Genomic DNA, 23,146 nt, shown 5'->3' on the forward strand with positions numbered 1-23,146 from the left:
ACTTTAATTGATAGACCAACTTAGGCACAGGAAATCCGTAGTCAACATCTAGTATTTAGCGCACAAAACTATCAACGTGCAATTTTTAATCTACAGATAAGTTAGATTAATTAGCGAGTGTACCAAAGATATATGTAGGTATATACAAATCAGTTCGTTTTGTTACGCCTAAGAGAACTAACGCACTGTTTGTGGTGAAAGTCATTTGTTTTGATGGAATTAAGTGTGCTTACAATTATAATTGAGTGAGTTAAAATGTACGATAAAAATGAAAACGGTAAGTACTTAAACAATATTTTTAATTTATATTTATTTAACACGTTAACTTAACTATTTAAACGTATTATCTAGTTACATACATACATATGGTCACGTCTATAGCCCTCGCGGGGTAGACAGAGCCAACAGTCTTGAAAAGACAGAATAGCCACGTTCAGCTATTTGGCTTAACCTTTAAGTACCGACGTGTGGTCTGACAGACACTTTCGTAGGTCAGGAAGTCTAGTTACATAGGTTAGCGAATACGTATCTACCCGCGCTTCTCTCTACCCCTCGGTCAGTCGCCCGGCAGCGTTCATGGACAGTGGCTATGTCGGCGCAAGCGGTTCCGGTGAGTAAATGGCTTTATAAGATCGCGAGTGGTCTGTCAGACCACTCGTCTGTACTTGTGTAACTTTTTTTGAATATGACTTTTGTCAGATAATATAGTTTTTTTCTTTTCTATACAGTTGCTTCTAAAAATGGATAAGCCAGGTACATCGGGCATAAAATGAGCAACCACTAGCGAAAATAAAAGTGCTCCTCCCATGAAGAAAACTTATCAAACAAGGCCTCAAAATAAAGACCATGAAGAAATTTTAACGGAATGGCTCAATGAGAGTTCAGAATCCGACTGTGATGAAATTGACCCGAAAACCCTTTCATCTATGCATCACAACGAACAATTAAATGAAAAAAAAAACAAACCGGAAATTATATCTTACTATAATTCCACAAAGGGTGGGGTTATTTCCCTTTATAATACTAGTCGGCGAACACGGCGTTGGTCAATGGCAATATTTTTTCGAATGTTAGACCTAAGCGCTATAAATGCAGGTATTTTGTACAATTTCAACTTGCATAAAAAAATAGAAGACAGATCTGTCTTCTTGAAACTACTCGCAAGATCTCTAGTCGTTCCAAAAATGCAGCGCCGCTGTCTAAATAAACATCTACCAAGAGAGTTACGTTTGTCCATAAAAAGGGTTCTTGGGTCAGCAACACCAGACAATGTAACAGAAAATGAAGAAGAGGGTAGCCACACCAGAAAACACTGTCACAACCTTACAAATGTGACTCTTGTAAGAAACATGTGTGCTTACAATGCAGGAAACCTGTTTGCAAAGAGTGTTTGTAAACTTTGATAGTTCCTACCATTTGGTGCCTTGTGATTTACAAGAAAATTGTCTTTAACATATAATATTATATATTATTTTGCTTATGTGATTATTTATATTTAAGAAAAAAGGACATTTAAAATGTTTTTATAGTTTTTTGATTAATAATAATTAGTAAGATAAAAGTAACGTTTTTCGTCCAAAGAATTTAAGACTGTAATTTAGTAGTTAAATTATTAAAAATAAATGGTTGTACTACTATTATTTTTTTCATTTATTCAATTACTAAATACATATAGAATACCTAGAAATATTTATTTACATATAATATTAATAAACATAAAAGATTTCTTTATTAAAGCTCTGGTGGTCTAGCAGACCTCACGTCGGTACTTAAGTAACTAAAATAGCACGTCGGTACTTAAAGGTTAATGATAGAATTGAGATTCAAATAGTGACAGGTTATTAACCCATCGCCTAAAAAAGAATCCCAAGTTTGTAAGCCTATCCCCTAGTCGCCTCTTACTACATCCATGGGAAAGAGATGGAGAGGTATTATTCTTTTTTGTTTTGGTGCCCGAAACCACACGGCTATTAAGTAGTTCGATGTTTATTTTTCATTGAGTATACCTATTATACCTATATATTATTTAGATATTATATTTTATTTATACTGGTTTTTCATTTTTTATTCTTACATAGAGTGTGCCATCATAGACTTAATTTTTAATGCAGTATAACGTCGTTTTTGTTAATTTATTTTTATTTTTGTCAAAAACATCCGCGATTGACCAGCGTCGCGACTCACACTGTGACATTTGCTTTGCGGAGATCTTTTTGATACATTTTTGAACGTAAATTGTCATACGAGTATTGTGTTTAATTTTTATTAATTTATTATTATAAATCTATTATACATATATATAATCATATATTTATTCCTTATGGGGTAGACAGAACCAACAGTCTTGTCATTACTGAAAGACTACGGTATGATGTATGACTTCATTCATTCATGAATATAATCGCGTCTAAATCCCTTACGGGGTAGACAGAGATAGCAGTCTAGAAAGACTTAATGATGGAATTGTGATACAAATAGTGACAGGTTACTAGCCCATCGTCTAAAAATCTTTTTACATTAGGTACTTATATATTTTATGACAGTATATAAAATGTCGTATCAAATATCTAGTCGATCGATTCTAAAACCGATAGTTATCACAGCGATGGAGGAGATAAAATTATTTCCTTATTATAAATCAAATATTTCAATAGATAATTGTCTAGATTACGAGTTCATAATTTGCCTATGAAAAAAAAGAGATAATGAAATGTCAAAATCAATACAAAGCGATTTGCTTATGTTAAGTTTTGTAAAGACCTGAAATTTGGACCTAAGTAGGTATGTAGTTTATTCAGGTACCTACCTACTTAAGACATAAACAAACTTATATAGATGTCGTATATCGATATATGGATGCCGTGTGGTCCCCAGCACCAGTACAAAAAAGAATAGGACCACTCCATCTCTTTCCCATGGATGTCGTAAAAGGCGACTAAGGAATAGGCTTAAAAACTTAAGATTCTTTTTCAGGCGATGGGCTAGCAACCTGTCACTATTTGAATCTCAATTCTATCATTAAGCCAAATAGTTGAACGTGGCCATTCAGTCTTTTCAAGACTGTTGGCTCTGTCTACCCCGCAAGGGATATAGACGTGACCATATGTATGTGTGTATAGATAGGTTCTCCAACACTCCGGTATTATACATAAACACTGACATAAAAACACGCCTTCTACCGGAGGTTTTTTTTATAGGTAGAGACAACATCACTACACATTTTCGGTATTCAAATATCTGTGCCATTAAACGCGGCAAATAACGAGAGAAATGATGTCTAGACTTAGGTCAGTTTGAAATAATATGTATCTAGATTTTCCTCTCGAAGTTCTCGAACACAGAATCTTTATATTCAGAGCCATTTTATATCCAACAAGAATTTTAAAGATTAGACACATTACGGTGATGCCTTTTATTTTTTTTTTAAATTGAAAAAAAGAACAATAAAAAATCACGTGTAATGTCAACATACCTCCCGCGTGTATAAATTCCTCGCTTTTATCAAAATAAGTGACATGGATTAATATTTGATAATAGGATTAATACATTTAATTGTTATATATTGTAACCAAACATCATAAGACTTTGATTCAAAACACCAATCTTAAAAAAAAATATATACATTCTGATGTGCCGTCAACGATAAAAGCGAGAGGGCAAAAAGTAATAAATAATAATTTGGAATAATATTTAAATTTTGCTCTTACTTTGCCATAGAGTATATGTTAAAATACCTTTATTTATTCTAATTTATTCTACAATAGAAAACTTTCATAAACGCTAGAGTGATTCACAAAATTGCATTAAATTACACAAATTCACTCTTTGTACTACGGTACAAAGTACAGTATAAAGTAAAAATATATTTATCTTATCGTAGCGTATTCTTAATTACATTCTTAAATTCTGACTTCAAAGCTTAGTCGTACATAACATATTGTTTTGTTCCTAAGTGATACCTTTATAGCTGGAACATTTCATAGCATCGGTGGTCAAATTGGATTTGATTACCGTTTAAAATGCGTTATGCGCAGAAAGGCATTAAGTTTCAAATCCCATCTCGGTCATGTATCAATGACTGTTTTAGAAAGTTAAGTATGTACCGTGCCTTGTGGTTCCCGGCACCAAAACAAAAAAGAATAGGACCACTCCATCTCTTTCCCATGGATGTCGCAAAAGGCGACTAAGGGATAGGCTTACAAACTAGAGATTATTTTTTTAGGCGATGGGCTAGCAACCTGTCACTATTTAGATCTCAATTCTATCATTAAGCCAAATAGCTGAACGTGGCCGATCAGTATTTTTAATGACTGTTGGCTCTGTCTACCCTACAAGGGATATAGACGTGACCATATGTATGTATATATATGTAAGTATGTACATTAAGTTTAGCTGCAAACTCGACTACTATCTGACCTCCGCAACCCCTGCAGGTAAAACTGCAAAGCGCAGTCTAGCCCGAATCATCGTTCCCACTACAAATTCTTCTTCTTCATCCTAGCTTTTAGTCACGGTTGTATCCTCACCACTCTGGAGAGGAGCCCAGGGTATGCCTTTGACCTTGGACCCTGTATTAGATGATCCAGGTTTTTCCACGAAGCTAGCCCCGTCTGTCCTCCGCAACGACACTGCTTTTATACATATACATACATACATACATACATATGGTCACGTCTATATCCCTTGTGGGCTAGACAGAGCCAACAGTCTTGAAAAGACTGAATGGCCACGTTCAGCTATTTGGCTTAATGATAAAATTGAGATTCAAATAGTGACACAGGTTGCTAGCCCATCGCCTAAAAAAGAATCCCAAGTTTGTAAGCGACTAAGGGATAGAGTCGCCTTTTACGACATCCATGGGAAAGAGATGGAGTGGTCCTATTCTTTTTTGTATTGGTGCCGGGAACCACACGGCACTGCTTTTGTAATCTTATATAATCCTGAATTCTATGCATCTGTTAGTATTTCAGAAGTTATGGCGTTTCCTCCGCACATACATCTTGACAGTGCCTCGCTTCGACCTGTTTCTCCAGGGAGCGCTTCTGATCCTCATTCTGTTGGACCATAACGTGTATATCCTGCTGAAACGAGACGCTGATGCTGGATATCACCCTCAGTTAGTTCAAGGTAATCATCACTACATAGTATAAAACAAAGTCGCTATTTTAGTCTGTTTGTCTGTATGCTTAAATCTTTAAAATTACGCAACGGATTTTGATGCGGTTTTTGTAACAGGTAGAGTGATTCAAGAGGAAGGTTTTTATGTATAATAACATTTATAATTTTGCACCCGCGCAAAGCCGGGGCGGGTCGCTAGTCTTATTATAAAGTGCAAAAAATTCGGTCTTTCGGCTAATTGAATTTCTATTAAGAACCTACCCGCGACTTCGTCTTGAGTGAAAATAGATAAGTACCTATTTATATGGATTTATGTAGTACTAAAATGGCAAAAGATAGATAAAATTGTGAGTAAGATACCTAGTTGTTACTCACAATTTTCTGATCCTACATATGTTTTACATCCTAGTTTTATGGTCTTGTTCTTTTTGGATCACAAAACAATATGTACGGTCGCGTTCATAATTGCAGTCATAGTTCGCAAAACTTTATAGCTTGCACTCACCGCTGTCACTCACACATTCACACAAATAACACAATAAACAACAAGCGGTAAAGCGTTGGGTAACGCGCCATCAAGAAGAGGGTAGTGTAAGTAAAAGTCGCCGCGCAGCGGCCGTCGTCCGCTAATCAACACAGCGACATGCCACACAGCGGAGATCCATGGTGGAACAGTACGAAAATAATGGCTTCATACCGACCAGAACATTTGCGGAACAGTTCGACACATCAGTGGTTACTGTTCGTCGAGATTGCACCGTGAGGGACTACACCACAGACAGCCAGCAAGAAAGCCGTATTTATCCGAAATAAATAAGCAAAAACATTTAGAATTTGCTCGGCAGTATTTGGATTTTGACTGGAAAAAAGCAATATTTACGGACGAAAAGTTCGTTTACGTCATCGCAACACGGTAGGCTTCATTTATGGCGAAGAAATGCAACTCGGTATGAAGAAAAAATATTGGGCCAAAGATGGGGTCTGGACGCATTTCTGTAAATATGTGGGGCTGGATGAGTGCTGCTAGACCTGGAGAACAGATGGGGATAGCAGGACGCGCTACAGCTGCTCATTATGTGCAAGTGCTGGAAGAAACCATGTTACCAACTGTGCGGTGTATTTATCCGATTGATGATATGCCAACAATATCATTTGTGCAAGACAACTGCCCTGTGCATCGAGTCCATATAGTGCGTGAAAGGTTCTGCCAGTTTATATTAAAACCACTAATTACTTAGATAGTATTTTAAGGACAGCTTCAATATCTTTTCTTTATGAAAACGAATAATTAAGCTGTAACCTTAATAACAGGAGATAAGTAGATGATATAATTAGTGTAATATGCTGTATGTATAGCTTTATATAATCATCGATATGTAAACAAAACTATAGGTAAACTGTTTCAATAAAATTTACTAATTTTAATTATAGAATGTTTTATTTTGATCCCTCTTGTCCCTCTTGTTTAATATTTCTTGCTGATTTCCGTGTTTGAAAACACGGGTATTGTAATTCTTAGATATCAGTTAGTTAGTTAGTCAGTCAGTTACTGAGTTCAAATGGCACCTTGAAACATTAAAAATTGTCAGTAACACAATTTTTTTTTAAATAGACAAAAAAAATCCTTGAATAACTTCGGAATCCAAGTAACGCTAGTAACTAGAACAAGCGAGTGTGAGCAAGCGAGATTATCTAATATATCTTAGATCTCACTTACTCACACGAAGTAATAAAATTGCTACCCACTAACTTTCAAAGGAACCACTACCTATGTTAGGGACGTGTGCAGACAAACTTTCAACCTTATCGAATTGACATAAGTCTGGCAGTCGCAGGCTTCCCTCTATAGGCAAATCTTATGCAAATAATGAGAGACGACGATATCTCGATCGACAATTATCGGGCCCAGTTCGGCCATCGTTGATTACCGTCTCTTTCTGTTTTGTTTTGTTATATGTCATAGAATAATAAACTGTTTTACTTAGTAATCATTGGTATTAAAGACCGTATTCATTTGATGGAATATTTATTCTTTTTAAATATGCATGTGTGTGTGTATCTACTGGAACCACAGTGCACGCTATTTTAACCCGTAAGAATTTTAAAACTATGACTGCAGATATGAACGCGATCGTACACATACAATATGTAAGTAACAAAATAGTAGTATAATGTGTTTGTTTGTATGTTTCTTACTCGTCACTAAAATTTTTCGTTTAAATAATTAAGAGTCTCGAGAAGGGTACTTTTTACATGCAGGGAATAACTATAGTTCTCGTGGAATTTGCGAAAAACCTATACAGGAATCAATACCCGCGCGACGCTTATTTCGCGCTGACGAAATTGCGGGTAAGTTAGTATAATATAATTCCGTTGAAGCTGAGATATATATATATATCATTGTCATATATATAGTCGGCCTCTGTGGCGCAGCGGTAGTACGCTTGTCTGTGACATCGGAGGTCCCGGGTTCGAATCCCATGATGAGAAAAGAACTTTTTCTGATTGGCCTGGGTCTTGGATATTTATCTATATACATACATACATACATACATATGATCACGTCTATATCCCTAGCGGGGTAGACAGAGCCACCAGTCTTGAAAAGACTGATAGGCCACGCTCAGCTATTTGGCTTAGTGATAGAATTGAGATTCAAATAGTGACAGGTTGCTAGCCCATCGCCTAAAAGAGGAATCCCAAGTTTATAAGCATATCCCTTAGTCGCCTTTTACGACATCCCTGGGAATCTATATAAGTATTTATAATAAAATATAGTATCGTTGATTTAGAATCTCGTAACACATGTCTCAAACTTACTTCGAGGCTAACTCAATCAGTGTAATTTGTCCGGTATATATTTAATTATATTTATTTATTTATATATCGTGCGATTTCTACTTTTTTTTGGATAAGGTCTCAATAATTCTAAAGGTGCGATATATTCTCTTTCCAGACTGGGTATTCCTAGGGGCGTCAGGCGCAGAGTTCGTCTTTGGCGTGTTCATCGCGTGGACTGGCAGAAAGCAGCGTCATCTCGCCTTGTCTTGCTGGCTAGCTCTGACGGCTGCCTCGGCGCTACTTGTGTTGGCTTTCCCGTTCAGTGGGGAGGTGTACCGGGATGTGGGTAAGTGAGAATCACAAAGTCCAGGTTCGATCCACGGTTAAGTCATTTCAGGAGGTTAAATTTGGATTGGCATAGGTCTTTATTGGATATTATGTTTTATACAAACAAAGTATTTGAAATGGAAAAACAAAATTGAGCCGTGTAGTTCTCGGCACCAGTACAAAAAGGAATAGGATCACTCCATCTCTTTCCCATGGATGTCGTAAAAGGCGACTAAGGGATAGGCTTACAAACTTGGGATTCTTTAATTAGCCGATGGGCTAGCAACCTGTCACTATTTGAATCTCAATTCTATCATTAAGCCAAATAGCTGAGCGTGGCCTATCAGTCTTTTTCAGACTGTTGGCTCTGTCTACCCCGCAAGGGATATAGACGTCACCACATGTATGTATGTAAGTATTTGAAATATAGTCATATCTTACTTTTTTAGAATCACATGTTATGGCTATACTATACTGCCCATTTGATCAATTTTTCTATATCCTTGTGACGATTGTTCAGGTTGCGTCCATCTTGAATAGAACCCTGGAATCATGTCGTCCACTATCAAGTGATAGAAATTCAGGCAATTACCGTTTGTTCCCCGCTACCGTGTAAACAGTCATAACCCTTATAACCCTCAGGAACATGCGGCAACGACGTAACCCAGTATCCAGATACTGACCCCAACATCATCCCTCGGACAATACTGCTGATCATCACTGCTATCTGCTGCTGCCTGACCAAGATCTCCATCTGGTCGCATGGCCTAACGTACCTGGATGACCACGAGCCGCAGAATGGACCTTACTTTTATGGTAAGAGTTCATGATATGTTGGTAGAGGTATTTGGAGAGTAAATAATTTACTCTTTTCTTGCGTGGATGCGAAAAGAAACTTGAGATTCCTCTTGGTGCCCATGACGAAAATTGGTTTAAGTATTATACATACATACATAAAATCACGCCTCTTTCCCGGAGGGGTAGGCAGAGACTACCTCTTTCCACTTGCCACGATCTATGCATACTTCCTTCGCTTCATCCACATTCATAACTCTCTTCATGCAAGCTCGGCGGTTTCGGGTACTTTTGACCTGACGTTTTACCAGGACGTCCTAAGTATTTGTATGTGATTTACTAGGTACGTAGACTTAGGTATATGTAGGCTTCATTAAGCTATCAATTATTTGGTTTTCAGGCATCCTCATATCGATCCGTCTATCGCTGGGCCTGTCTGGGCAAACATGGCTGATACCTGGGGGCTACAGGGACGACTGGTGGGAGGCACACTTATCACTGGCGATGTTGACTCTCATGTTCGCCGTCCTTTTCACGCTGTTCCCGAAACAAATGCCGAATTATGAGCCCCCTGATTTGAAGGAAGATGATGGTAGGTTTCAGCAGGTCTCACTCATCTTAGAGTCTAAGATGAGTGAGATAGATGCACCTTAAAACAAATATTATTCAGTCTTTAATATTCAGTCACAATAGTCTAAGACTTAGCCTATTGTGACTGAATATTAAAGACCAGCTACATAAGACTATAGTTAGGCCCAACGATCATTTTCTTGTCTTAAAACGAAGATTCAAAAAATCTAACGTGGATCTCCAACCTCATTCTCCTCCCCTCCTCACATGAGGAGAGACTGATTGTGGCCATGAAAGTGGATGGAAAAAGGCTTCGTGGTCGCAGCCCAATACGTTGGTCCGATCAGATTCGCACCACTCTTGTCAAGTATACACACGGACAGAGATATGTGGAAGGAGATCATGCGAGATAAAGTGATTCAGAGGGGTGGTGACGACCCTCAGCATTGAGGGAAGCCACGCCTGGAGTGGGTAGGGTCCTATAGAGATATAGTCTTCTTCCTCCTGGCATTTATCTTGGTTACTTGTCTGAAGAATTGTCCGAGTAGCACCTTTTTATAATGGTCCTGGACTGGGTCGACGGGAGTCGTTTCATTGGAAACCTGGGTTTCACACGAAACGACTCCCGTCCGACCTCCGCAACCTTTGCAGGGGAACCTTACCCAAAATGGATCTTGGTAAAAGCTGCGCTAGATGTTAATGCATATCCTCTTAGCCAACAACATCCATGGGACAGAGATGGATTGGTCCCAATACAGTGCCGGGCACCACACGGTCTACCTTTCGTATATAGCCAGCCTCATTTATTCCGTGAAACCGTGTGGTTCCCGGCACCAATACAAAAAAGAATGGGACCACTCCATCTCTTTCCCATGGATGTCGTAAAAGGCGACTAAGAGATAGGCTTACAAATTAGGGATTCTTTTTTAGGCGATGGGCAAGCAACTGTCACTAGTTGAATCTCAATTCTTTGTGCAGAAAAGTGGCTGCCTATGGGAATAAACTTGATCATATGTATGTTGTGTAGAATAAATAAAATAAATTGAATTAAATCTCAATTCTATAATTAAGCCAAATAGCTGAACGTGGCCATTCAGTCTTATCAAGACTGTTGGCTCTGTCTACCCCGCAAGGGATATAGACGTGACCATATGTATGTATGTATGCTCATTTATTCACCTTTACCCTTTTTCAGGGTTCCTGCCTTCAGTGTACAGAGTTCTTTGCAACAAGGCTGTTCTTCTGCAGATTGGAGCCCTTGCCTTTCTGAACATAGGACTCTTCTGCTTTGTAGACTACAACCAAGCTTTCATTCAGGTACCTAACCTAACCTGAATTGCCACGTTCAGCTATTTGGCCTAATGATAGAATTGAGATTCAAATACTGATAGGTTGCTCGCCCATCGCCTAAAAAATAATCCCAAGTTTGTAAGCCTTTCCCTTAGTCGCCTTTTACGACATCCATGGGAAAGAGATGGAGTGGTGCTTTTTTGTACTGGTACCGGAAACCACACGGTACGGTACTTTTTGAAAATATGCATGCCTAAATCGCATTATCTTTGAGAATAATTGGATTTAAAGAATAAGTACCTACTCGTGTTCTTCTTTGTAGTAAACTAAATAACTAAAAATATGGTTTCATGAATTCCAGGCACGTTTCCACTTGGAAACCCTGAGAGCAGACCCTCGTACTCCGACCCTGGCGACCAGCATCTTCAGGCCGATGGTCATCATATTCTTTATCATGGTAAGGAATTACACATCTTATTATCAGGACTTTATCCACAAAGCATCAGATACTACGCCTATATACTAACGCCTAAAAATTCAAATATTAATTTTTTGTGCCGTGTGGTTCCCGGCACCAATACAAAAAAGAATAGGACCACTCCATCTCTTTCCCATGGATGTCGTAAAAGGCGACTAAGGGATAGGCTTACAAACTTGGATTATTTTTAAGCGATTGGCTAGCAGCCTGTCACTATTTGAATCTCAATTCTATCATCAAGCCAAATAGCTGAACGTGGCCATTCAGTCTTTTCAAGACTGTTGGCTCTGTCTACCCCGTAAGGGATATAGAAGTGACTTACGTGACGTACTTGATAGAAGTATGTATGTTTATTTATATACTTGATACAGTTCCAATACCGACGCGCAACTAGCAGTCGACGCAGATTTTTGTGACTCCTACCCTACATAGTTCCTTATTTTAATTTTTGTTTTATATACGCTCGCTGTCTTGCTATAATTATGATGTACATTGTTAGTTTCTCAGTAAGTGAATTGTTAATTCTTTATGAGGAAATAAAGTTCTTTAAACATAAACATACCTTGTTCTTCACAGATCTTCAGAATCCGTTTCTCAGTTCGCCGACTTGACGGCGTCAAAGCCAACACTGCGGCCAGGGTGGGCGGCGTGGTGGCGTTGTTCGCCGCCGTCTGCCTGGGGGTTCTCGCCGTGCTGGACTGCGGGGTCCAGGACGTGAGGGGAACCGGCGATGTTTACACACAGCCGGGTTGCAGCCAGCGGTGTGGGTAAGATAATGTATATCTATGCATATAATAAATAAGTAAAAATATTTTGTCTGTACATTTAGTATTTTTGATAGATAGAGGATAGAGGGACACTTAGAATGAATAGAAAGCAATTTTTTTTAAATGTTTTGTCTGTCTGTCTGTCTGTCTGCTTGATGTATGATCACGCTTATCTCTGAAAGTACTGAACCGATTGACGTAAAACTTTCACAAATTGCTTTGTTTTAACTCAGAAAAACATTTAAAGTTTGTTTGATCAAAATCGGTGCACTAAAAAAAAAGTTATCGTCATTTGAATGAACTCAAGGCATGTGTTTGCCTGCAAATAAGTGAACGCGGAAAAAATCGAAATTAACGCGGGCGAAGTCGCGGGCAACAGCTAGTTGTTAATAAGATCTGAATGTAGGTCCAAGCTTCATTCATTTTTTCATGTAACTTTCACTCATTCATATTTTTTAATGTAGACAATGTGCATTTTCCACGATTTGGATTTACCTACTCGTAAGAGATCTATATTTGTAAATTGACGTCCGGTGAAAATGCTGCCGTGTAGTTTGTTCCGCCGCTTCTTCTATACAATAACTTTGGCAGCGCTAGAATTGAATTTAAGTGATGTGACGTCAATAAGTGATACCTTGTATCCAATTTTGAAAATAAATCTAGGTATTCTATTTTATTCCTGTATTGCCGTGAGAATTTAAAAAAATATATACACGGGAGCTATTTGAATGATGACCTTATGCTTTATTCAGAGGTAGGTATTTATCCCAAATTTGAATATCGACTTCAAATCTATCAAAAAAGATATTATTTACTTCTGCAGGGAACTGAAATTTACCTAACAGACTGGTTGATGACGTTCTATTTACAGTAATTATATGATTAATTCGCTTTTTACCTATAGTACATAAGCGAACTAACTGAAATTCACCTACTCATCAGACTCACGACGTTATGTTTGCAATAATTATATCCTTTACTCGCTTTCTACTAACCAAGACCAAACGAGATGTGGGCGAATGCAATTTTAAAGTTCAAAATAAAAAAAAAATTCAAAAATTTTATCCATTATTATAGGATACTTCATATCGCTTAATAATTGTCAAAACGTATGGTTTAACAACATTGGTTGACGTCAATTAAATTACTTGAAACTAAATTTACTGCCGCTTCCAAGGCGTCAGTGCAGAAGAAGCGGTAACGACTGAGGTTATAAATCCCCTCTAATTCTGGATTCTCCTTTGGGTCACAGTTGCAATTCTGAACTGTACGGGTTCGCTCCCGTTTGTGATATGGACACGTCTACAACCTACTTCTCTCCTTGCCACGCGGGGTGTTCCATTAGCGAGGAGTACGGAGGGTTGACGTAAGTATTGCATAATATATTTACTTTAAAGATATTCGGCCTCTGTGGCGCAGCGGTAATACGCTTGTCTGTGACATCGGAGGTCCCGGGTTCGAATCCCGGTCAGGGCATAATGAGACACGAACTTTCTCTGATTGGTCTGGGTCTTGGATGTTTGTCTATCTAAGTATTTATTATAAAATAAAATATAGTATCGTTAAGTTAGTATCTCGTAACACAAGTTTCGAACTTACTTCGAGGCCAACTCAATCTGTGTAATTTGTCCTGTATATAATTATTAAATAAATATATACGGTAGTGCCATGTGGTTGCCGGCACCAATACAAAAAAGAATAGGACCACTCCATCACTTTCCCATGGATGTCGTAAAAGGCGATTAAGGGATAGGCTTATAAAATTGCGATCCTTTTTTTTAGGCGATGGACTAGCAACCTGTCTCATTAAGCCGAGCAGCTGAACGTGGCCATTCAGTCTTTTAGGGACTATTGGCTCTGTCTACCCCGTAAGGGATATAGACGTGACTATATGTTTGTATGTATAATAACATTACACAACATAACATGAAATCACGCCTCTTTCACGGAGAGGTAGACAGAGACTACCTCTTTCCACTTGCCACGATCTCTGCACACTTCTTTCGCTTCATCCACATTTAAAACTCTCTTCATGCAAGCTCGGCGGTTTCGGGTACTCTTGACCTGACCCTTTACCAGGACGTCCTTAATTTGATCAAGATACGTTACCTATATTTATTATAAAGATATTAAATAAATAAATAAATATATACGTGACAAATTACACAGATTGAGTTAGCCTCGAAATAAGTTCGAGACTTGTGTTACGAGATACAAACTCAACGATACTATATTTTATACTAAAGTTCAAAGTTATTACTAACTTCTCGTTCCCATGGATGTCGTAAAAGGCGACTAAGGGATAGGCTTATAAACTTGAGATTCTACTTTTAGGCCATAGGCTAGCAACCTGTCACTATTTGAATCTCAATAGGCTATTTGACTGTATTAAAAATATACATTTCTTTTATGTCATCAGTCTTAATATTATTTTTTTGGAGCGATTTGTAATAACGCGAGATAAAAATATTGCATTATTTTAACAAAATCCGTCTCAGAAAATTAGGTTTTTTTATGCAGCTGTCACGTGACTAAAAACGAACGTGATTGGCTATTTCTATTATGACGTCAATTATCCATAAACAGACTGTGGATCGTACCGTTCCTTAGTGTTCGCTATTATTTTTCAAGATTTTATAAGTGTTTGATCGCTCAGGATTACTCAGATAACATAGGTATTTAATAATGGAAACCAATTCCGCGAAAGCTGACAATTGAAACCTACCAAAAGTGGACGCAATAATGGTTGGCGTCTTCTTCAAAGACAATCCAGATTTCTATGCTGCCGAACTGAGGAATGTGAAAACATCAATGTAAGTATATCTTGGTAACCACTGATCTTAGATCATGATCGGAAACCACTTCTTGCGAATATTCAAATCCATCGGCATAGAAAAAAACAGTTTTGTAGGAGATTTTATTGTTGTATTAGTGCATTGAGGCACTGCACAACATTTATAGGAACTCATTTTAATAATTTTCACACATATGACGTGGCACAAGTTAAAAAAAAACAAGAGAAAATCAAAACTTTTCGAAACACCAACAAGCTTTGTATGATATTTACACGAAATTTACGTCACTGCATGCCATGCCCGCCATATTGCTAAAAGTCGCGTTTTGGCGGCATATTTGAATATTTCATTTTCTTTTTCGATTTTTTAATAAAATAGCTGTAATAAAGGCAGAAAAGTATTTTTGTAGGGCTCCTTATAACCAAATAAATACCCTAAGATAGTTTTTAGAACTTTGTCAAATAGCCTATTCCATCATGAAGCCAAACAGCTGAACGTGGCCTATCAGTCTTTTCAAGACTGTTGGCTCTGCCTAGCCCGCAAGGGATATAGACGTGATTATATGTATGTATGTATTACTAACTTATATTTTATCCCCTTCAGCTTCTTCTCAAACTGCACTTGTGTTCAGACCGCCTACAGGGGAGCTTGCAGCGTAATGTCGTGTCAGGGAACGTACGGCATCTACCAGGCAATCTTCACTATCACTCTTGCTATCGCTGGTAAGAACATAAAAACAATTATAATTGAAATTAAATGTAATTGTTGCCTACCCCTCCGGGAAAGAGGCGTGATTTTATGTATGTATGTATAATATATAAAATAACAAAAGTGAATAAATGACTAACTGACTGGGGTGTGTAGTTCCCGGCACCAACAGAAAAAAGAATAGGACTTCTTCATATCCTTCCCATGGATGTCGTAAAAGGCGACTAAGTTATCGGCTTACAAACTTGGTATTCTTCTTTTAGGCGATGGGCTGGCAACTTGTCGCTATTTGAATCTCAATTCCAACATTAAGCCAAACAGCTGAACGTGGCATTTCAGTCTGTTCAAGACTGTTGGCTCCGTCTACCCCGCAAGGGATATACACGTGATTATACATATCTTATACATATAATAAAATAGTAAAAATATTTTGTCTGTACATTTAGTATTTTTGACTGAAATGGATAGAGGGACACTTAGAATGAATAATAGAAAGCAAAAATATATTTTTTTAATTTCTTGTCTGTCTGTCTGTCTATATGTATGATCACGATTATCTCCGAAAGTACTAAACCGATTTACTTGAAACTTTTACCAATTGCTTTGTTTTGACTCAGAATAACATTTAAAGTTTGTTTCATCAAAATCGGTTCACTAAAAAAAGACTTTTGAATGAATTCAAGGCATGAGTTTGCCTGCAAATAAGTTACGAAACTTAAAATTCAAAGTCATTTGTCATTGTACGACAGCATAATACCTATTACATATAAATATATAAGTGAAAGGCGACTAAGGGATAGGCTTACAAACTTGGGATTCTTTTTTAGGCGATTGGCGAGCAACCTATCACTATTTGAATCTCAATTCTATCACTAAGCCAAATAGCTTAACGTTTAACGGCCATTCAGTCTTTTCAAGCCTGTTGGCTCTGTCTACCCCGCAAGGGATATAGACGTGACCATATGTATGTAGTCTACTTTAATTTCGACACTACCGCAACAGCTTCGATGGTCCAGTGGTTAGCGCGTGAGACTGTGAAGTTGGCGGTCCAAGTTCGAGTCCCAACAAAAACAAGATAGGGTAAACCGTATAGCTATTGCCCACTTAAGGACTTCAAACACTTTGGCTTCAAATTATAAAAAAAGTATTACAAGTTTCAACCATTTATAATTTTTTTCTTATGTCTAAATAAGATCTCCATCAAAGTGTTAACGATTTTTAGTCAAAACTTACATGGCTTAGAAAATAAATAAACAAATTTAAAATTATCCAAAAATGTACAGTTATTGCCCATTGCTTACACTAATTGCCCACATCACAGCACAGTAATTGCCCAGTACCCTTAAATGATAAATTAGACTTTGAACTTTTGTCACTCCTTCTGATGTTCTTCAAAAATGCCTTCCACCTACCATCACCTGGCTTATTTTAAAAAAACGAATTAGGGCGCGGGTTTTCTTCCAAAAACTTTTGCACGGAGTCTAAAATGTCTATTTCGAGGAAATCCTTTTCTAGCGATATTTTTATCCAATCCTCCAAACGACTTTCTTCAGACATTTATAGGTATAGGTGACTAGCTGTGCCCGCAACTTCGTCCACGTGGAATAATTATTTTGAGCATTATTGAAGCCCTCAAGAATAAATAACTTTCTCCGTTTTTTCACATTTTCTATTATTTCTTTGCTCCTTATAGTTACAGTGTGATATTATATAGCCTAAAGTCTTCCTCGATCAATGGTCTATTCAACGCAAAAATAATTTTTCAATTCGAACCAGTAGTTCCTGAGATTAGCGCGTTCAAACAAACAAACAAACTCTTCAGCTTTATAATATTAGTATAGATGGTCCTGTAGCAATAGATTTAAAGCTTACCTAATTGAAGTTGAAGCGCAATCAGAGTAAGAGAAGAGGGGAAAGGATATAAGATAAAATGAAAGATTTAAATTACTTTTTAAGTGTATAGGAACAAACGGGCCAAAAAATACAATAAACTTGACTCTCGTCAAACAGACATTTTTTAATTTACTTGTTCACCGAATTTATGGCGGGACGAAGGAGATCCGCGTATGAGTTTTTATACATACGGTTGTCCGTTTGTTACTAACATATAATTTTATTTATTTATAGTATTTACAACTATTTAAATGTGATCCCTACAGTCCTAAACTGGTTTTATGTCCCAGATTTTTAATATAGTAGCGGAGACTGGACCTCGGAACACAGTATTTTTCAGCAATTTGCCTTGTAGACAAATTGTTAGAAGCATCTTGAAGAGCCTCGATAGCTTTCTGTAAATTTTCTTTGCTATATTGCACTTTTGATGTCTTTGGCATACTGTAAATAAAACAATAACAGCCAATAAGATGTTGTGCATAGCGATTGGCTACCCGCACCCACGAAATAATGTTAACAATATTTGCTACATTGTCAATATTATTGCGTATGTTTGGCAAAAATATTGACAATATTACATAGTGAAAAAAATATTGACAATATTATTGTCACAATATTATTGCGCGTATGCAAGCCATTAAGCTAATAAATGTGACGGCAACATTACTGACTTAATCAAAAAATTGCCGATAATGATTGCCCTGGGCAATAACTATAGAAATTAACCATGGCAATCACTAAAATTATGGTGGGCAATAACTAAAAATATGCCGAAATACGTACAGCGATTGCCCACCGTTAAAAAACCGTTGAATCTAATCTGATTTCAAATATTTTCATTAAAAACATAACATAACACTTATGGTTTCGTCATAACCATACACTAATAATGAAATATCAAATAAAATTAAAAAAAAATGAACCTCTAAACAAGTAATTCCTTAAGAAAATTGCTAAAAAGCTTACCTGTTTGAGTTACACGTTCACCCGTCTTGACAAAATATACCTTAATGGATTTTTTTTCTTCAGTGTTAACACTTATCAATTTTAAAATCTACTTTAAATTGACCATAGAGTAACCTAGTAAATTATATTCGAAACAAGTGAGAACACAACCTTTGATTCAGATTTTTTTTCTAAAAACGGGCAATCACTGCCTGTGGGCAATCACTCTCTGGTTTACCCTACTATTTTTTTATTAAAAATATTTTTTTTTGTGTTGTTTGAGTATTTTATTAAAAAAAATTGAAAATCAAATTACTACATATAATAAAACGGTGAAACTATTTTGTCTGTACATTTAATATTTTGACTGAAACGGATAGAGAATTTTGTTTTTACATTTTTTGTCTGTCTGTCTGTATCTGACTGTATGATTAAGATTCAGCTCGAACTTTACGCGGACGAAGTCACGGGCAACAGCTAGTGTATAAATAAATATATACGGGACAAATTACACTGATTGAGTTACCTAGCCTCGAAGTAAGTTAGAGACTTGTGTTACGAGATACTAACTCAACGATACTATATTTTATAATAAATACTTATATAAATTAACATCCAAGACCCAGGCCAATCGGAATGAGTTTTTTTCTCATCATGCCCTGACCGTGATTCGAACCCGGGACCTCCGGTGTCACAGACAAGCGTACTACCGCTGCGACACAGAGGCCGCCAAATACATATGTTTAAATGTATTTCCAGGATCATCGTTCCTGATGCAAGACATGGTGCTACTCCGGGCTGTTCATCATCACGACAAGGCTGTCTCAGTGGGGGTGGGGTTCGCAATAATAGCGTTACTGTCACATGTACTAGGGCATCTGCTGTATATGTTTATAAGTGGTAAGTTTACACTTTTATTTTTAAATTGACTAGGTTAACTCTTCAAAACGGTCATATTCAAAACTAGCTGTGCCCGCGACTCCGTCCGCGTGGAATAGTTACTTTGGGCATCATTGAAGCCCTCAAGGGTGAATAATGTTCCCCGTTTTTTTTCTTTCACATTTTCAATTATTTCTTCGCTTTTAATAATTGCAGCGTGATGTTATATAGCCTAAAGCCTTCCTCGATAAATGGTCTATTCAACACAAAAAGAATGTTTTCAATTCGAACCAGTAGTTGCTGAGATAAGCGCGTTCAAACAAACAAACAAACTCTTCAGCTTTATAATACTAGTAGGTATAGATGTTCTACCGTGTGACTACTAATTAAGTAAAGTCTCGCTATATCCCCTGTGTGTATGTCAGTATGTTATGTGACGTCAATAAGTGATAACTTGTGTCCAATTTTGTAAAAAAAAAATAAACTATTCTATTCTATGCGCAACTTTCGGACAGTTGTGGATGGATTCCGTTCCTGTTTGTAATGTTGGAAAGAGGAGTTTCTGAGGAATGTTTATATCTATAAATGCAACTCGTGCGATATAATAAAATTTAAGGGACAGGCTTATGAACTTGGGATTCTTCTTTTAGGCGACGGGCTAGCAACCTGTCACTATATATGAATCTCAATTCTATCAATAAGCCAAACAGCTGAACGTGGCGTATGAGTATTTTCAAGACTGTTGGCTCTGTCTTCCCCGTAAGCGATAGACGTACATACATACATATAGTCACGTCTATATCCCTTACGGGGTAGACAGAGCCAATAGACCCGAAAAGACTGAATGGCCACGTTCAGCTCTTCGACTAAATTGTTTGCTAGCCCATCGCCTAAAAAAGGATCGCGATTTTATAAGCCTATCCCTTAGTCGCCTTTTACGACATCCATGGGAAAGAGATGGAGTGGTCCTATTCTTTTTTGTATTGGTGCCGGGAACCACACGGCACAAGGAATAGACGTGATTATATGTATACATGTATGTATATTTTAAGTATATATATATATTATAATTTCAGATCAAACATGCTTATACAAACACGACGGTGCCTGCCTTCTCCACCAGCCCTCGATCCGTTGGATGCCTATCATCAGCGCCATCATGGCTGTCCTGTCAGCTATAGTCAGCCTTATAGCCAGCAGAGTGGCTTATAGTGTTGATGAGTTACACTGAATAGCTTTTCTATAGTTCTATATTTATATAAGAAGTAACGATTGTAACTTGAAATTGTTTGTAAGACGTCATCTTTGAAGATATTAGACTACCTCCGTCTCTTTCAAATTTCGTCTCTTAAAATGGTTTGTAAGGGAAAGAGACGGAGGCAGTCTAATATCTTCAAAGATATTAGACTGCCTCCGTCTCTTTCCCATGGATGTTGTGAAAGGCGACTAAGGGAATACACGACGGTGCCTGTCTTCTTCACCAGCCCTCGATCCGTTGGATGCCTATCATCAGCGCCGTCATGGCTGTCCTGTCAGCTATAGTCAGCCTTATAGCCAGCAAAGTGGCTTATAGCGTTGATGAGTTACACTGAATAGCCTTTCTTTAGTTCTATATTTATATAAGAAGTGTAGCGACATCTCTACGCCACTCGTCACAACATCCAATCAAAACAACTACTGTCAATCATCGCGAAGAAATTGACGCGCCCAACCAATAGCAGCGAAGAATCTAAATCGCGATTTCAAAGATTTCACGGATTGGAGCATAAATACAACCTCCGACACAACATCGTCTGTCGCGCGGTTCCCCAGGCGTCTCATCAGCCTGGCGGAAGATCTTCCCTTTGGTTGGCGGTCGAGCCGAATCATCGCTCCCGCTACAGAAGTAACGATTGTAACTTAAAATTGTTTGTAAGGCGTCATCTTTGAAGATATTAGACTACCTCCGTCGCTTTCCCATGGATGTTGTGAAAGGCGACTAAGGGAATACAAGACGGTGCCTGTCGGTTCTTCACCAGCCCTCAATCCGTTTAATGCCGATCATGCCGTGGAATAGTTATTTTGGTCATCATTGAAGCCCTCAAGGATGTTATTTTTTTCCCGTTTTTTTCACATTTGCCATTATTTCTTTGCTCCTAAAAGTTGCAGCGTGATGCTATATAGCCTAAAGCCTTCCTCGATAAATGGTCTATTCAAAACAAAAATAATTTTTCAATTCGAACCATTAGTTCCTGAGATAAGCGCGTTCAAACAAACAAACTCTTCAACTTTATAATATTAGTATAGATGAGTTACATTGAATTGACTTTCTATATATATATATACTATATAGTATATATGTACATAGGTATTAAATGTATTTATACTTAATGTAAATGTATACTGAGCGTAACGGAAAGGGGGTTATCATATGAAGTATGTGAATACTATACTTTAATAGATACTTCCTACCATTATAACTGGACCCTATGACTATATTCATATTATTTCATATGTCAATATTCAAGACAACCTAGCCGAAAAGTCTTCTAAAATTTCCTAAATTACCTACAGCTAATTTGTGATTAGATAATATTTTGTCATAATTTTTATCTAACCTATAATATTAATTACCATTAAGATTGTGATAAATTATTCGGATATAAATTATTTTGTGGATGAAGCAAAGCAAGTATGCAGGGATCGTGGCAAGTGGAAAGAGGTAGTCTCTGCCTACCCCTCCGGGAAAGAGGCGTGAGTTTATGTATGTATGTATGTATAAATTATTTAGACATAATTTTTATATAGTAAGTAGGTATTAATCAAATACTCACATATTTAATACGTAAATTTTGTAAATAAATTAATGAAAATCACAAAAAAAAAACCACAATAATTTAAATTGTTTATTTATTTTACCAAATGGCACTGATATTTTCTCTATTTAAAGTATATATTTAACTACTTACATACTTTATACATATCTCATAAGGTGCATACAGATTATGTAACTATAATATATATATATATATGTTTATTGGGCATCTACGAATTACAATGTTTGTGCGTATTGCTAGATCCTCCTTTTAAGCAAAAATATGCTTGTACCAGGGGACGCCGCTCCTTCCTTCCTATGTCATTTAATTTAATTCTAGATACAAATCACAATAATTTCATTAAATTATACACTTTCAATTCACACACAATAGAAAATAATTTTAGATTTAAATGAGTCTTTTTGCGATGTTGTATAACTTAATACCCGCGACTTCGTCCGTGTGGAATAGTTATTTTGGGCATCATTGAAGCCCCCAAGGATGAATAATTTACCCCGTTTTTTTTTTTCACATTTTCCATTATTTCTTCGCTCTTTATAGTTGCAGCGTGATGTTATATAGCCTAAAGCCTTCCTCGATAAATGGTCTATTCAACACAAAAATAATTTTTCAGTTCGAACCATTCGTTTCTGAGATAAACAAAGATAGCGTTCAAACAAACAAACAAACTCTTCAGCTTTATAATATTAGTATAGACAACAATGTTTTATAATTTTTTAAAGTGAAAATAGTAACCTGTTATATACAAACAAAACAAACAATAATTTGATACTTAACATGTTTTATTATACTTCGTGTCCACATTACTGAAACATGGTTAAATAACATAATGTTATGTTATATAATCTGTACACACGGTAAAACTATGTACAGGGAGCTACATAGAAAAGACTACATACTACGAAGACCACTTCGGAAAAAAACAATATTTGGGATTAGAGTTAGTCTTTATACAATTCTATACCTATAGTTGACCAAAAAAAC

At 37.0% G+C, this 23,146-nt stretch overlaps 1 protein-coding gene across 2 annotated transcripts; it reads left to right on the forward strand.

Moving 5' to 3' along the window:
• The first annotated feature begins 162 nt into the window (after window positions 1–162).
• On the forward strand, window positions 163–21,654 carry LOC106135345 (solute carrier organic anion transporter family member 74D). Of its 2 annotated transcripts, none has more exons than XM_060949830.1 (12): window positions 163–277; window positions 4,963–5,127; window positions 8,075–8,245; window positions 8,869–9,042; window positions 9,422–9,613; window positions 10,787–10,908; window positions 11,243–11,338; window positions 11,936–12,126; window positions 13,379–13,492; window positions 15,525–15,643; window positions 19,227–19,367; window positions 20,423–21,654. In XM_060949830.1, exons 1-12 carry the CDS (start codon window positions 256–258, stop codon window positions 20,575–20,577), a joined length of 1,662 nt encoding a protein of 553 aa, XP_060805813.1. In that variant the 5' UTR covers window positions 163–255; the 3' UTR covers window positions 20,578–21,654. The 2 variants fall into 2 exon arrangements, with proteins under 2 accessions (XP_060805813.1, XP_060805814.1); XM_060949831.1 differs by having other exon boundaries at window positions 164–277; window positions 4,971–5,127.
• Window positions 21,655–23,146: the final 1,492 nt, after the last annotated feature.

Source organism: Amyelois transitella, chromosome 20 (genome assembly GCF_032362555.1).
Source record: "Amyelois transitella isolate CPQ chromosome 20, ilAmyTran1.1, whole genome shotgun sequence".
NCBI classification, from domain to species: Eukaryota; Metazoa; Arthropoda; class Insecta; order Lepidoptera; family Pyralidae; genus Amyelois; species Amyelois transitella.

Excerpts from the sequence above, each read along its gene's own strand:
- LOC106135345 (XM_060949830.1), top strand. The coding sequence starts at position 256 with ATGTACGATAAAAATGAAAACG. Across the intron at positions 11,339-11,935 it reads TCATCATATTCTTTATCATG|ATCTTCAGAATCCGTTTCTC; the intron begins GTAAGGAATTAC and ends TGTTCTTCACAG. Across the intron at positions 12,127-13,378 it reads GGTTGCAGCCAGCGGTGTGG|TTGCAATTCTGAACTGTACG; the intron begins GTAAGATAATGT and ends TTTGGGTCACAG.